Consider the following 13,627-nt stretch of genomic DNA (forward strand, 5'->3'; position numbering starts at 1 on the left):
GTTTTATGACCCCAAGAACACCATCCCTACAGAGAAACACAGTGTTGGAACATTATGCTTTAGGGCATTTTCTCTGCTAAGGGTACAGGATGACTTGACCGCATTGAGGGACTGAAGGACGGGCCCATGTACTGTTAAATCTTGGATAAGAACCTCCTACCCTTAACTAGATCACTGAAGATGGGTCGTGGATGTGGCTTAAGGAGAAGCACATTAAATGTTCTAGTCAGTCTCTAATCCTACTGAAAATCTGTGATAGAGGCTAAAACTCCAATTTGCTGAGCGAGAGCCAAGAAACCTTAAAGATTTACAGAGGAGTGGACTCATGTATCCTGACACATCTGAAAACCTGGTGACCAACTATCAGAAATGTCTTACCTCTGTGCTTGCCAACAAGGGTTTCTCCAGTAAGTATAAGTTATGTTTTGCTTATTTCACTGACTGAAATGCAAATCAATTTATAACCTATTACACAATCTGAGTAATATTATAATATAATATATTGGGCTTAATTTAGCCAAAATAGGTCAGGTGATAAGTTGACCGCGTATAGATAAGAGAATATTTGTTGAAGAAAGGAAGACATACACCCGGATGGCCTGAGGGTACATTTCATTTTTGAGGCAGTATTCTTTCTAAAATTTGTCACCCGAGTATGAACTATTTTCTGCTTGTGTAGAACACAAAAGTTGGTTTGAAGAATGTCATATGCGTTTTAGATAAGATGAACAGGAGCTAAAGATTTCACTTTTAGAAGAACTATTCCACTCACTACAATTCCAAGGTTATTCTCTTGAACTTTCTTTAGGAGGCAGCTATCTGCCTGTTATATTTGTTACCAAAACACACAGCTGTAGCGTTTATTTTAAAATAAAACTTTATTGCTTCCTTTATAAAAGAGAAACATAGTTGATCTTAAAAATAGGAATATACCTTTTCGAGAGAATCCTTGAGACAATGCATCTTTTAACAAAATCAACATTCAGTGCATTTCAGTAGAAATTATTCGTAACACCAACCATCATGTTATCTATCTATAGCGCATTCTTTTCAACATTAAATCCCTGAAGATCTCTTTACAAAGAAACCCAATAAAGAGTACAAATTGGTTTAGGTAGCTCTCATATTCAATAATTTGTCTGACATTATATCAAGCTTCAACGTTTAAACTCGAGTTTATGATTATTTTTTTCATGGATTTTAAAACTCAAATTAGAAAATATTGCACTTCAGAGTTTAATTGATCTGTTTAGTCCTTTGACAAATGGGAAGTCTAGGGGTACTGGTGCTAAGATATATAAATATTTGACAAACTTACTCTGAGCCAATCAAACTCCTATCAAAGAATTCAAGTTATATGTCCTGTTTAACAGGAAGAGGGATTGTGGGGGATGAACTAATGAAAGGTTCCCTTTACATTGTAAGAATCTTGTTTTGTGAAAGACTTGATTACTCACAACAGTTTATGAAATCTCAGTGATCTAATATAGTCTTAATGATTCTGCAAAGTAACAAAAACATATCTGCTAAAAGTTTTCCTAAAAGTTGGTGGAACTTAGCAGGCCGTTGCTCAATCCATCAGAGCTGCAAGAAGAACAGGGTAGTTGGGTGTTCCCCATCCGGTCACTGGATCCCATGAGGGAGAGGCACAGAAACCCTTTCCTTCAACTTTATCATCCATACAACTCAGGTGACATCCCTCAGTTACCTAAAAACAGGAAGCAAAAACAGAAACTTACTAATACATTAGTAATGAAGTGATGTCACAAGATTGACACCACTGACAGCTATTTGCCGAAGGTCAATTCATTTAAATTTAACAGATATGATTATGATTTTATTAAAAAATGTTTTGGAGTGCGAGTGGAAAAAGCAATTGAATGTAATGCATGATAAAATGTTTTCAACACTTACATCATACAGGCCTTTACCCTGCAATTTGTAAAGGCGAGGGTTGAGAAATCCTAAAGAAGGTAGACCCTTCAGGAAGCGATGGTCATTTATGAGAGAAAGAATTCCTCCTACTACTGGAGTTGAAGCCTTGGAAAAACATCCAGATTAGAAAATCATTCCAGGTCTCTCTCATAAATTAATCATAAATATCAGAATTAAACTTGTTCTCTGTATATTTACTCACTGAAGTTCCAGAAACCCATGGGATGGGCACACGGTTGGTAACAACCCAGTAATTGTCAGATAGCGCTGCTAGGTCTGGATAGGCTCGTCCACTAGTGTTGAAATACGTCTGTGGTGGTAGAGGCTGAACACTCTTCAGATATTTTCCAACAGCACCAGTCTATAATTAAAAACACAAACAACAACCTTAAAGGAATAGTTCACCCAAAGAAATTCTTCCAAATCTGTAGATATGTATTTGTAGAAACAGAGAAAGATATTTGGAAAAATGCCTGTAACCAAATAGTTCTTGGCCACCATTGACTACCATAGTAGGAAAAAATGTCTACATATTTTTGTTCCCTTAAACAAAAGACGATATTTTGAAACAAACAGTTTGGGGCATTTTTGACTACCATTGTAATTTTTCCAACTACGGTAGTTAATTGTGCCCAATAACTATTTGGTCACAAGCATTCTTCCAAATATATTACTCTGTGTCCATCAGAACAGAAGAAATGTATGCAGATTTGGACTCAACTCGAGCACGGGTAAATGACAGAGAAATATGACAGAATTTTTATTTTGGGTGAACTGACCCTTCTGTCGTCTTCCAAATAAAGATCTTCATACAAAAAAAGCCTATAAAAATCTTATTTTTGTCATTGTGGAGGTGTTTAAGACCTGGTTTGCTGTTCACACACATACAGAAATCTAACCTGATAATCTGGCATTGAAAACACGTTACTGAAGCCACCCCCACTGATGTAATCAGTAACCTCATACGTGATTTTAAATGGATTCTGGAAAGAAGTCCCGCCCACTGTGGTCACATATGGACTTGCACGAAGAGAAGAAAGGACAAGATTATTTTAAAACATTATCAACAATATTTGATCATGAACGCTAATAACATTATCTTTATCAGTTATACAGATTATATAATGAATTGAACAATGTCTACCTGGATGCAGGAAAACTAGGTCTAAAGGTATTTCTTTCTTTGGTTAGATGTCTACACCCAGCTCCACTGTCACCTGCAAAAAACAAAGAGGTCCAGGTGAACATGTGCGGGTTTTTACTGAGATATTTAATAAATAATCTTTATCAGATTTTGAACAGATCAAAATATGGTGAGGAAATAGAGTCCCACAAAGGCACTTCTTCTTACCAGAGGCGAAGAGCATAGAGATCCCTCTGAGTCCCACTTTCATGAACTCAATGTTGATGCGGTTCATATAAGCAACAGAAAGGCTGTCTTCATCATCCCCATAGCTGATGGTGTGGACCCAAGGCACAGCAGTTATGTTGCTGAGCATTAGCATCCACTGAAGGAATGGCTCCTGGGACTCATGACGGCCTATGACCAAGACAACAGTGATGCTCCTTATTACTACAAATCCACACTGAACACATCAGATCAGTCTTAAACAGCAGGTAAAAATCTATTTTACGTCCTGGGTGAAATACCTGGATTGGTGAAGACCCATGTGGAAATGTTTGCTCCACTGCTCATGATGTACTCCACATCCAAACTAGCTTCAATGCCGGCCTTACCGCCCCCCTGAGTGCCCACGACCCGCTCTACGGCTGACATGTGCTTGAACTCTCTACCAAACAGACTCATAAACTCAGCCAGGTCTGCGGGGTGGTAATACTGCTCCAAGAACTAACCGGTATACAGTCTTGAGTTAGTGGAGACATTTATCACAACCACATAGTACATTACAGACTTTAGCTCGAGCATACCTGTGCCACAGCCTGACTGTTGTTTGAAGCAGTGCCCACATCTTTAGCTGTAAGGTTGTAGCGACTCCTGATGACTGATGGTGTTACGCCCAAGTGATACCATAACGCTGATTGTTGTGTTCCTTTTAAGCCTTTACCGACAACCCTTCCGCGTGGTGGAAAGCGGTGAACACCACCCACTTTAAAAGACAGCGAATTACAAAAGAACAGGCACAATAGATCGGTACGGACACGACATCATTTTAATGATATGCTCATGTTATTTCGAATAAAATACTACATGACCGAATGATGTGTGGACAAGGCTGCTCACCAAAGTCTAAATGCTGATAAACCTCTTCATGAACAGAATATAGAGAGGTCGACCTCAACAATGACTGCCCATCTTTATTATAGCGGCGAAATTTTGTGCCAGGGAGTAATGCTTCTGCGACCCTGAGACGAACAAATAAGAGGGAAAAGTCTGTCATATTTCATAGAAGATTCCAGAAAATTGCTTTAAAGCTTTTTGGAGCACTAATAAAGTACTTCAAGTATTTAGGATTAATATTTACATGAATAAAGTTGTATTGTCCTTACCGCGCAGTCATGGCACACTGAAGAAAGTCACGGGTTAAAACCGTGTGACAGTTTTTGACCCCATGACTCTGAAGCCAATTCTGCACTACTTTCTCGGTCAATTGCGAAGGCTGTACAAGAGCAGCGACTTCTTCCAAGCTTAAGTACTTCCCTAAAATAAGAGAATTAACAGTGAGCGAGAACTGCGTGGTTTCATTTCGTATTACGATCACAGCAATGAGAAGCTCATTACCATATTGGGGTGAATCTGGGTCTGACACTTGTTTCAGTAACTCTTTCAAATGATCCACATTTTGCTGCTTCAGCGCAAATGTGAGCTCCACTTCCTCCAGAGGTTCGACCCGCTCAACAAGGATCCAGTCCTCGGGAACACTAAATGAATAGCAGCACGATGTAATGCCACAATGCGAATAAATGTGTGTTTACATGTAGTAAACGTGTCTGGCAAATAATCAAATAAAACATCATAGCTCGGGATGAATGGCTATTAAAAAGTGTCAGGTGACTTACGAAGCATCTTGATCTGGCTCCAGCAGCTCCCCACTGACCAGCCAAATGCAGCTCAGAAACAACACAAGCCTGTAAGGGAAGAAAAAACTACGTTACACTGTCACTTTAAGAACCCATATACCTCTGTAGGTTTGTATTTAAACTGCTTTAAACCCCAGCAGTCCACTATATAAGAAATCGTTTAGAAAAACAGACGAAGTCACGCAGAACATTAACAACGCAAAGCACGTTCACAGCTGGTTTGGACGGAGAATATGACCTCGTGAGCTAAATTGTCGACTGATCGCTTAAAATACACAGAGTTTGATGAAAAACTACTATGAAACGACAACTACTGCAGCAGCATAACAGCCGCTGAAACACGTTACGTACCGCATTGTTCTTGTATTCACGTAAAATGATCCGGAAAACAACACCAACGTTACGCGTGAATGCATTAATCACGTGAAAGTCACGTGAGCATCAGCTGCTTCGTTTGATAAATCCATTATTCGACGATATTATATTTACATCCGCAAATGTTGCAAAAGCGTTACATTAACGTTTGAATGGCGGAACTAGTGGAGTATCATATGTTAGAAATTATATTAAATCAAAAAAGACGTATTTGTACATTTTGCCTATTCAAATGGGAGAAAAGACCCTCTACTGTAGTTAGAACATGGCAAATTGAATTACAAAAATAATTTAAATAGCACATTATATATATATATATATATATATATTTCGAAGTTTTTAATAGTTTCACCCAGGATAATTTATTATAAATCTTTTATAGTTACCACGTTTTGTTTAGATACATTTTCTATGAAAAGATCAATTTTCTATGCTGAAGGTGTTGAAACCTTTGTTGTTTTTAGTAGGCCTACAGTGTTTTTATGAAAACATTTTGTGAGATATTTACTTAGATAGATAGACTAGCAGTTAGACAAAATACATAATTTTCATTGCAACAGACAACTCGCTTTTCATCGTGTCTTTCCTTACTGATGCATGATGTGTTCTTTTTAAATATTGAATTATTGCAAAATGGTTGGTGATAGATCTGTGGTATCACTTTAAATAAAGAGTTTAGATGGTGGCATTGGAAATACCTTCTACTTCAATGTGATCCAAGGTTTAAATATCACTGGGACTCTTTTTTTTATGCCAGACATCTTAAGAAACAAACTGTTGAGCGTTTTGCATGGATATAGTGTTTCTGTAATGAAATAATAATAGATTATGTTATATTCTCTCTTTGATTCTGGATTTAGGTTTAGGATCATGCACATGCATGACAAGGTGAAAATTGGGAGAAAAATGGATGGTATTAAGGAAGAAAAGATCTAAATCCCACCTATGAATCTACATAAGCCCACTGATGGGATGCACAGCTGATGGAATATCAGATAACCTGGTAAATACTTTTAGGAACTTTATAGGGCTCTTGCCTTATATTGTGTCATAGTCTCATACTGAAGATGATTGAGTGTCCCAATATTCTATACCTGGCCAAAGAATGAGTGGAAAATTGAAGGCATTAATCTCAAGATTAGTAAATGATTAGTAAATGAGTTGACTCATTAACAGGTGTGATGGTATGATTTAATGATTTAATTAGTGTTAGTTAACAATAAAGTTATTCAAGTTAATAGGCCTTATGTAACGTAGGCTTATTACATTAACATACATTCTGTAAAGGCTATAACATTCATTTGCGTTTTGTAAGTTCTTCTGTGTTAGAGAAATAACACAAGTTAGCAGACGTTCTCTATTATTAGGCTTTTGTTATGTGAGCTGTGCGTCATTTTAGCTGTAGATGGCAGTGCAGGAACGTTAAAAGGTGAGGAGTTTGCGCAAACGATTTACAGCACAAAAAAAAACATCACTTTCAAATAGAAATTATAACTTTAACGCGCTTCTGTGAGGTATTAAGAAAATGATCCATCTTACAAGAAAATAATTTGTCACGATGACAATTAAAATCAATATGCACTATACTCATATGCACCAAACCAAATAGATTTTTTTACTTTTTATTTATAAGAATATATATTATTGTAGCTTATTATCTTATTTGAAATACAAACTCGCGACCGAATTTTTAGCACAATTTAGGATATAGACGTGTCTGCCTATTAACCAATGTGAGTCCTGTAGCCTGTCACTGCTGTTCAACATTGGCAACAAATGTTGCACATTTTTTCTGCGTGTTTTTCTTGTTGCCGTTGGGGGCGCAGTTTGCACACCGTGCAACAGGCTTTCATTCCCACGAGCCAGTGTTACTCACATTCAAGATATTAACACTATCTATAGAGCAAAGGGGAGTTTCCAAAGTCATCAAATCCATCCAACTTTGCCATTTTCGGCCAGAGACCACTGAAAATGACTCCCAAGAAGACTGCCGCTCCCTTCCTATGGTTTTCTTTTTGCTTTGGGAATGTTCTTGAGGCAGTGGTACTGGGATCGGCGCAGTACCCCTCCGGCGCGCCTGATAACGGGCTCCACTCACATCTGGATGCGCGCAGTCCAGGGGAAAGCAGCGCGATCTTCCGGAACGACTCAACATCTGTTCATGTCCCATCTTACATGATCTCTCTGTACAGGACTCTGTCAGAGCTGGACAGACGGGCAACGAACAGCAGTCTATTGCGCTCTAGAAGATATGCCAATACAGTGACCAGCTTCGTCGACCAGGGGCAAGGTGGGTTGTATGATGTCTAATGCCTTGTTGACCAATGCACGGATTTTAATACCTTTAAATTGACCTCGATCACATGGTATTCTGATATTGGCAGCTAGAATATTACATTAATGAATGGCACTACGCGCATTTTGCTGTAATAGTAATATAACTTTATATCATGTAGTTCGACAGCTGACAGTTTAAAATGAATCATCCCAGTATGCCTTATTAATGATCCTAGTTATATTATTAAAGCTTGTTTTTATAATTAATATTAATGTCAATTTATTGTGACTACACGGGCGTTTGTAGTTTGCAATGTGCATAACAGTAAACATTTACAAAGGTAAATGTCCGCTTCAATTCTCTCCACTTATACGCATGACCAATTAAGTTAACCTAAAAAAACAAATAATTAAGTGATTTATATGATGTATAACTCTTGCCCTCCCGATTATGTATTTTTAAAAAATGCGTAAAATAGCGCATGTGAAATATGAAGTCAAATGTCTCAAATTCCCAACATCTGTGACAAATAAACCTCACCAGCACCTTAAGCAAAAGTCTCTAAAACAGAGCACGCGCTCCCCCGACCAGGTGTTGCTGATAAAGATAGAGAAACATTTTAATGCAAAACTCATGTTCAAATAAAGATTGTCACGTAAAATGCAGAATTTGCGAAATGCACCGTGTCACCGCCCAACCAAAACTATGAATGAAAGATATGCGTAAAACACCTTTGCGAGGTTTTTTACGTTTCCGAAAAAATTGTTCAACTGAGAACAGTCGATGTGACAGCGATACACTAAAAGACCAGTTACATACAGTGAGGGCACATCCTTAGAATAATAAGAAGAAACCTAAAGGTATATTTCAAAGATTTGCATTATGGAGATTTATGGAGTTTATTATTTATTTGATCCTGTGAGTTCTTTATATGAAGTAAATCTAAGTCACTCTAAAAATTACATGCACAAAATATTCATTGACATTGTCTGATACCAAAAAAGTTAGAGAGCAAACTCAGTAGGAAGCCCTGGTACTTGAACCTGAATCCTTTTTTAAGGTTATGTCATTGTACTTTTGGCTGGCGAGGAAGATGCTTCCCTTCCTTCATTTTATTTCCTTTTTCTAATGGAAAAAATAATCTGTGTTTAAGGCATTTCTTTTGTATGTTCCTTTCATGCTTTCACGTGGGCAGGTGAAGCCAGCGCATGGTCAGTTGGAAAATTGGTAGATTTCAAACTGTTTGCAATTACTATTATTCAGTAATTATTCAGTCTTTCTCAAAGTGAACAGTCAACATGATATGTCCCGATCTGGCCATGGGATTTTGTGAAGCCAGCTCATATTGGAAGAATCCTCTTCATGTTTAACCCATGAAACTGCGGTCTGTGTATCAGGTTGCATGGTACTCCGAGTTCCATTTTTAGTAGGATGTCAAGATGTCAGCATGGAAGCTTGTTTTACTCCGAGTTCAAAGTCTGGTCTCTCTTAAAAAAGATTTCTTCTGCATCATCTCAGTCACGGATAGGACCAAGTATCGGCTGTGTGCTTTGGGCCAATTTCTTTCTTCAGACAAAGGAAACGGCATTCAAACCTCAAATGTTATGTGAGATTTGGCTCTCTGGAGAAGAAAAGGCCAAATCAAGTGCATGGTGGCCACAGAATGCTGAGGTTCACAACCCCTTGAATAATACCTAACATTTATGTTTATAAGCCACCCACATTTATAATTTACTACCTTTTCTCGGGGACAAGCTTAGCATGGGGGTCCAGGGGGGTTCTCAAGCATTTCCAATGTCCTGCCAAACCTTCTTCTCACTCCATCAGTGTAATTAGAAGATGCTGCCAAGGGCTGAGGCGGTCCAACAAGTCAGCCAAATGCTCTCCACCTGGTCTCCCTGAAAGTGCTGCGCCTCGCGTTTGGAAAAATCATTCAGGGCTCAGAATGTTATTCTCATCGATTAGATGGACTGACAATTTGTATATGGCATTTTTAACAAAAAGCCATTAGAACATTATGTTACCAAATATTCAGGACTGGGGGAGACCAAACATGCGGGTTTAAGGATCGTCCACAACCCTGAATATCGTGTGTGTGTGTCATTGATGAATTAATTTGGTCATTTTCAGATAAACAGAAGTGTTCATTATAAATCTAGCATCTACCGTCTTGTTTGTGGAGAAAGCACATTTTCATATACAGTAGTGGCATAAAGTGATGTCTGGGAAGACATATTGGTACAATATTTGCTTTTAATGCCCATTCAGGTTAAATTAAACCTACCAAATATAAGGTGTATGGTCCAAAATGGAGACAACATCAAATGGCTAATATATACAGCTGCGGAAAAAATGAAGAGACCATTCCAATTGTTTATATAATCAGCATTTCTAGATGTATTGTGGCAAAATCAAACCTCGGGAGTGACATGAAGTCATCCAACAGCAATGCGACACATGAAATCTGTGATAAAAATCGAGGGTATCACATAAAAAAACATTTCTGAACTTTTTCTAAAATGTACACACATTACTATACTGTTGCTGTAATGTGAATTAACTGTGAATATAAACTTGTTTTTGCACTAGGCCAACCTGAGGTCTGAGAAAATACAGAGCATCTGTAAAAAAATATTTGTATTTGAAATTTGGGTAAAATATTAGCAGTTCACAGAATGAAACAAAATGATAACAAAATGATAATTTTACCTAAACACATACGGTAAATTCACAAAAACTAAAATAAATTTAAAATGGTCACTTTATTTTTTATGTGTGTTCCTTTTTGCCAAGCCTCCTTAAATTCTCAAGGCTCAGCTTCAGTTTACACTCTAAGCACAACTATGCAACATGCAGCATGCTAAATTGTTTATGTATCTTTTGCAATATAATTGAATAATAAGTGAAGATGTTAATTGTATTTGAACCATGAAACGGAAAGTTGGAATTTTTTTGTTATAGTAAATTGTTTCATTTTAGGAAACATGTTTGCATTGCACTGCATAGCAGTTCTGGCACTTGTCATTTAATAAAACAGTATCAGTTGACTTCCACTAAAAGTGCTGTGTTCGTAGTAAGGGGTCCACCCAAATGTTTGTATATTTGATTCACTTCTATTTTTATTTCCTTTTAGATGACCCATCTCTGAAGTTCCAGCAGCAGTACACATTTGACCTGTCTGGCCTGTCCCGAGCAGATGAACTGATGGAGGTGGAGTTGCGGGTTCTGAGGAGACCACCACCCGACATCTTAAGTTTACTCTCCAATGGTGGGAACGTGTACCGATTGCTACTTCACACCTGCTCCCTCTCCGGATCTTCTCAGCAGCCTGTGCTCCTTACCTCCAGGACCATTGATCTCCTGGACACCACTTCAGCCACGTGGGATGTGTTTGACATCGGTGCGAGCGTGAAGACACACCTCAGGTTGCACAGGAAAACACAAGAGAGCAGGCTTTTGCGCTTAAGCATAACAGCTGTTTCAGATTCAAATGACGAAGTGGTGTGGCCCGCTCTGCTCGGTCTCGGCCACAAGGATCCGCAGACCAATGAAAGAGCCCTGCTGGTGGCCTTTTCCCGGGCGCGTAGGAAGGAGAACCTCTTTAGGGAGATTCGTGAAAAGATCAGGGTCATGAAAAGTCATCAGTTTTCTAATCCTTCACCTGTCCATAGTATGAAAGAGGGTCACCCCAGACATCGAAGGAGGAGGAGGACTGTGCTGTCAGGACGTTTTAGCGGAGCAGGGGTCGGAGGTCCAAGCGGTGGTGGAAAAGGAGGTGGCAGGAGGAGAACGCGTTGCAGCAAGAAACCGCTTCACGTGAACTTCAAAGAACTAGGGTGGGATGACTGGATTATCGCACCGCTGGATTATGAAGCGTATCACTGTGAGGGCTTGTGCGACTTTCCGCTGCGCTCACACTTGGAGCCAACCAACCACGCTATTATCCAGACACTTATGAACTCCATGGACCCGGAGTCCACTCCGCCCAGCTGTTGCGTTCCTTCCAAACTCAGCCCGATTAGCATCCTGTACATCGACTCTGGAAATAACGTTGTTTATAAACAGTATGAGGACATGGTGGTGGAGAGCTGTGGGTGCAGGTAGCAGCATGAGTTAGGGGTGGTCTACCCCTGGACTTTATCGATGAACTGACTCGCTTGAAGTGGCCGAGAGCAGCATTGTGGGCGAGATGGACTGAGTCAGAATGCCTATTTTGTGAGAGGGACAGTGTGTAAATGTGTTGACAAGTTTGTAAATGTTTAAAGGGTAATAAGTGTGTGAACAGAAAACAGCATTTGAGAAGCGAACAAGAGCCTCAGTCGAATGGCTGTTTACTGGAGCCCAAACATCAAATTAACAACAAAAAATTTGACAAAAGACAGAACTCCATGGCCCCGTTTAGACTTGAGAAGTCTCAAAATCTGTCAGGATTGGCACACAACTTTAATACATAATATAAAATATATATCCACAATGGTGCTTCGCATGACAGCATTCAAAATGAAAAAGTTTGAATAGAAATTTTCTCTGAGGAGGCCAAAAACATCTTGTTGCTTAAATCCAATGTGACTTTGACTGAGTGAAATTCCACTCTTAAAACCATTCTAAATTTCTAAATACACAATATGGTTTTCCTTTCAGAGTTTTAGGTGTTTTTAGAATGAAGAGAGAGTAGTGATGATTTATTATACGTGACAGATCTGAATTTAATATCAAGATAACCCACCAACACCTGATGCTCTCTAGAGTTCAAATCTGGCAGTATTTTGACAGGACCATAGGAAAATTAAATAAATCGTACACATTATTTTATAAAACAACTGAAATTAAACTGGTTTACAGGGATGGAAAAAAATAAATGTTTTACAAAAACATGTCTTGATGACACCAAATGTTGGATTAGTGTGCAGTGTAGCACATGAAGGGTGTGAAATATGAATGACATCGTTTCATCGTGTGACCTCTGACCTTATTCCGTGAGAGGCGTGTTGGAGCCCAAATCGCAATGATTTTTTCATTTTTGACACCAGATTTGGCTTCATGAAGACCTTTGTTCACCTACAAGGGTTTATTGTTTCAGCTGGTTTATTTTTTTAAATCTAGCTTTCCTTCCTTGAAGGGAGAGTTCACACAAATGAAAATACGGTCATCGTTTACTCACCCTCATGTCATTTCAAAGCTGTGTGACTTTCTTTCTTATGCAGAACACAGAAGAAGATAATTTGAAGAAAGTTGGAAAGTGAACAGTGCTGGCACCCAATATCTTATTTTGTGTTCTGCAGAAGAAAGAGTCACACAGGTTTGAAATGACAAGAGAGTGAGTAAATGATGACAACATTTTCATTCTCTTAAGTGTAGCGTACTATTAGTGTCAGGGCAGAATATTTTCCTGCTTACTGTTTATATAACATACTGTTTCCCTCTATGAATAAATGCAAAGCAGATCTTTAATTCATAACAGCAATTGTTTTTTTCTATTTTGACATTTCTCCATGGTAATTCCATTTAAACCAAATTGGGTCCCAGACTACGAGAACTATGATTAACCATATTGTCAATGGCGGCATTATGAAAGTTACATTCCTAAATCAATGGACCACAGCTTAATGAACCAGAACGAAGTATCTGTGCCGTAGAAAAAACCTGATGGCACAAAATCTTCTCATCACTGGACGAAATGTACCGCACGGTTTTGTGGTACGCAATTGTCATGATTGTCGATTTCCATGCGTTTCATCTGCTGAAATGAGTTACATATTTGTAGAAAGTTTCTCCAATCGCCATTCAATTCATGCATATAATGTTTGTTTTCTATATCCAATGCAGACCATTTCTGTTTGTACAGTGAAAATGAATTAATTGCATTTTGCAAGCAATCCATAATGCACAACTTCATTGGAACATACTACACATGCTTGCTAAAGCAGCTGTTCCCTTTTGTTCCTAGACGAAAATGTCTTCGGCAGTCTGCGTTGGACTGTTTGAAAAGATGTAGCCAAA

The 13,627-nt window shown here is 38.6% G+C and overlaps 2 protein-coding genes across 3 annotated transcripts; one reads left to right on the top strand and one right to left on the bottom strand.

Annotated features, from left to right (window-relative positions):
• Nucleotides 1-859: 859 nt before the first annotated feature.
• On the bottom strand, nt 860-5,426 carry tpp1 (tripeptidyl peptidase I). The gene is made up of 13 exons (XM_079458741.1): nt 5,326-5,426; nt 4,954-5,022; nt 4,676-4,815; nt 4,444-4,594; nt 4,178-4,299; nt 3,865-4,043; nt 3,586-3,784; nt 3,287-3,475; nt 3,080-3,152; nt 2,835-2,955; nt 2,138-2,296; nt 1,915-2,040; nt 860-1,708 (listed from the first exon to the last, which is right to left on the bottom strand). The coding sequence occupies exons 1-13, from the start codon at nt 5,388-5,390 to the stop codon at nt 1,571-1,573; spliced, it is 1,731 nt and encodes a 576-aa protein (XP_079314867.1). The 5' UTR covers nt 5,391-5,426; the 3' UTR covers nt 860-1,570.
• An 824-nt stretch (nt 5,427-6,250) lies between these two features.
• On the top strand, nt 6,251-13,081 carry gdf7 (growth differentiation factor 7; the record flags this gene model as incomplete). 2 transcript variants are annotated; one of them, XM_079457916.1, is made up of 3 exons in its annotated part: nt 6,251-6,352; nt 7,542-7,639; nt 10,761-11,731. In XM_079457916.1, 3 exons carry the CDS (start codon nt 6,333-6,335, stop codon nt 11,729-11,731), a joined length of 1,089 nt encoding a protein of 362 aa, XP_079314042.1. The 2 variants fall into 2 exon arrangements, with proteins under 2 accessions (XP_079314042.1, XP_079314041.1); XM_079457915.1 differs by lacking the exon at nt 6,251-6,352 and having other exon boundaries at nt 7,321-7,639; nt 10,761-13,081.
• Between the last annotated feature and the right edge of the window lie 546 nt (nt 13,082-13,627).

Source organism: Barbatula barbatula (assembly GCF_947034865.1).
Source record: "Barbatula barbatula genome assembly, chromosome: 6".
NCBI classification, from domain to species: domain Eukaryota; kingdom Metazoa; phylum Chordata; class Actinopteri; order Cypriniformes; family Nemacheilidae; genus Barbatula; species Barbatula barbatula.

Coding starts and splice junctions, on each gene's coding strand:
- tpp1 (XM_079458741.1), bottom strand. CDS start 5,390: ATGCATTCACGCGTAACGTTGGTGTTGTTTTCCGGATCATTTTACGTG. Junction 4,595..4,675: donor CCCAGATTCACCCCAATATG/GTAATGAGCTTC, acceptor CTCTTATTTTAG/GGAAGTACTTAAGCTTGGAA. Junction 3,785..3,864: donor ACAGTCAGGCTGTGGCACAG/GTATGCTCGAGC, acceptor TATACCGGTTAG/TTCTTGGAGCAGTATTACCA.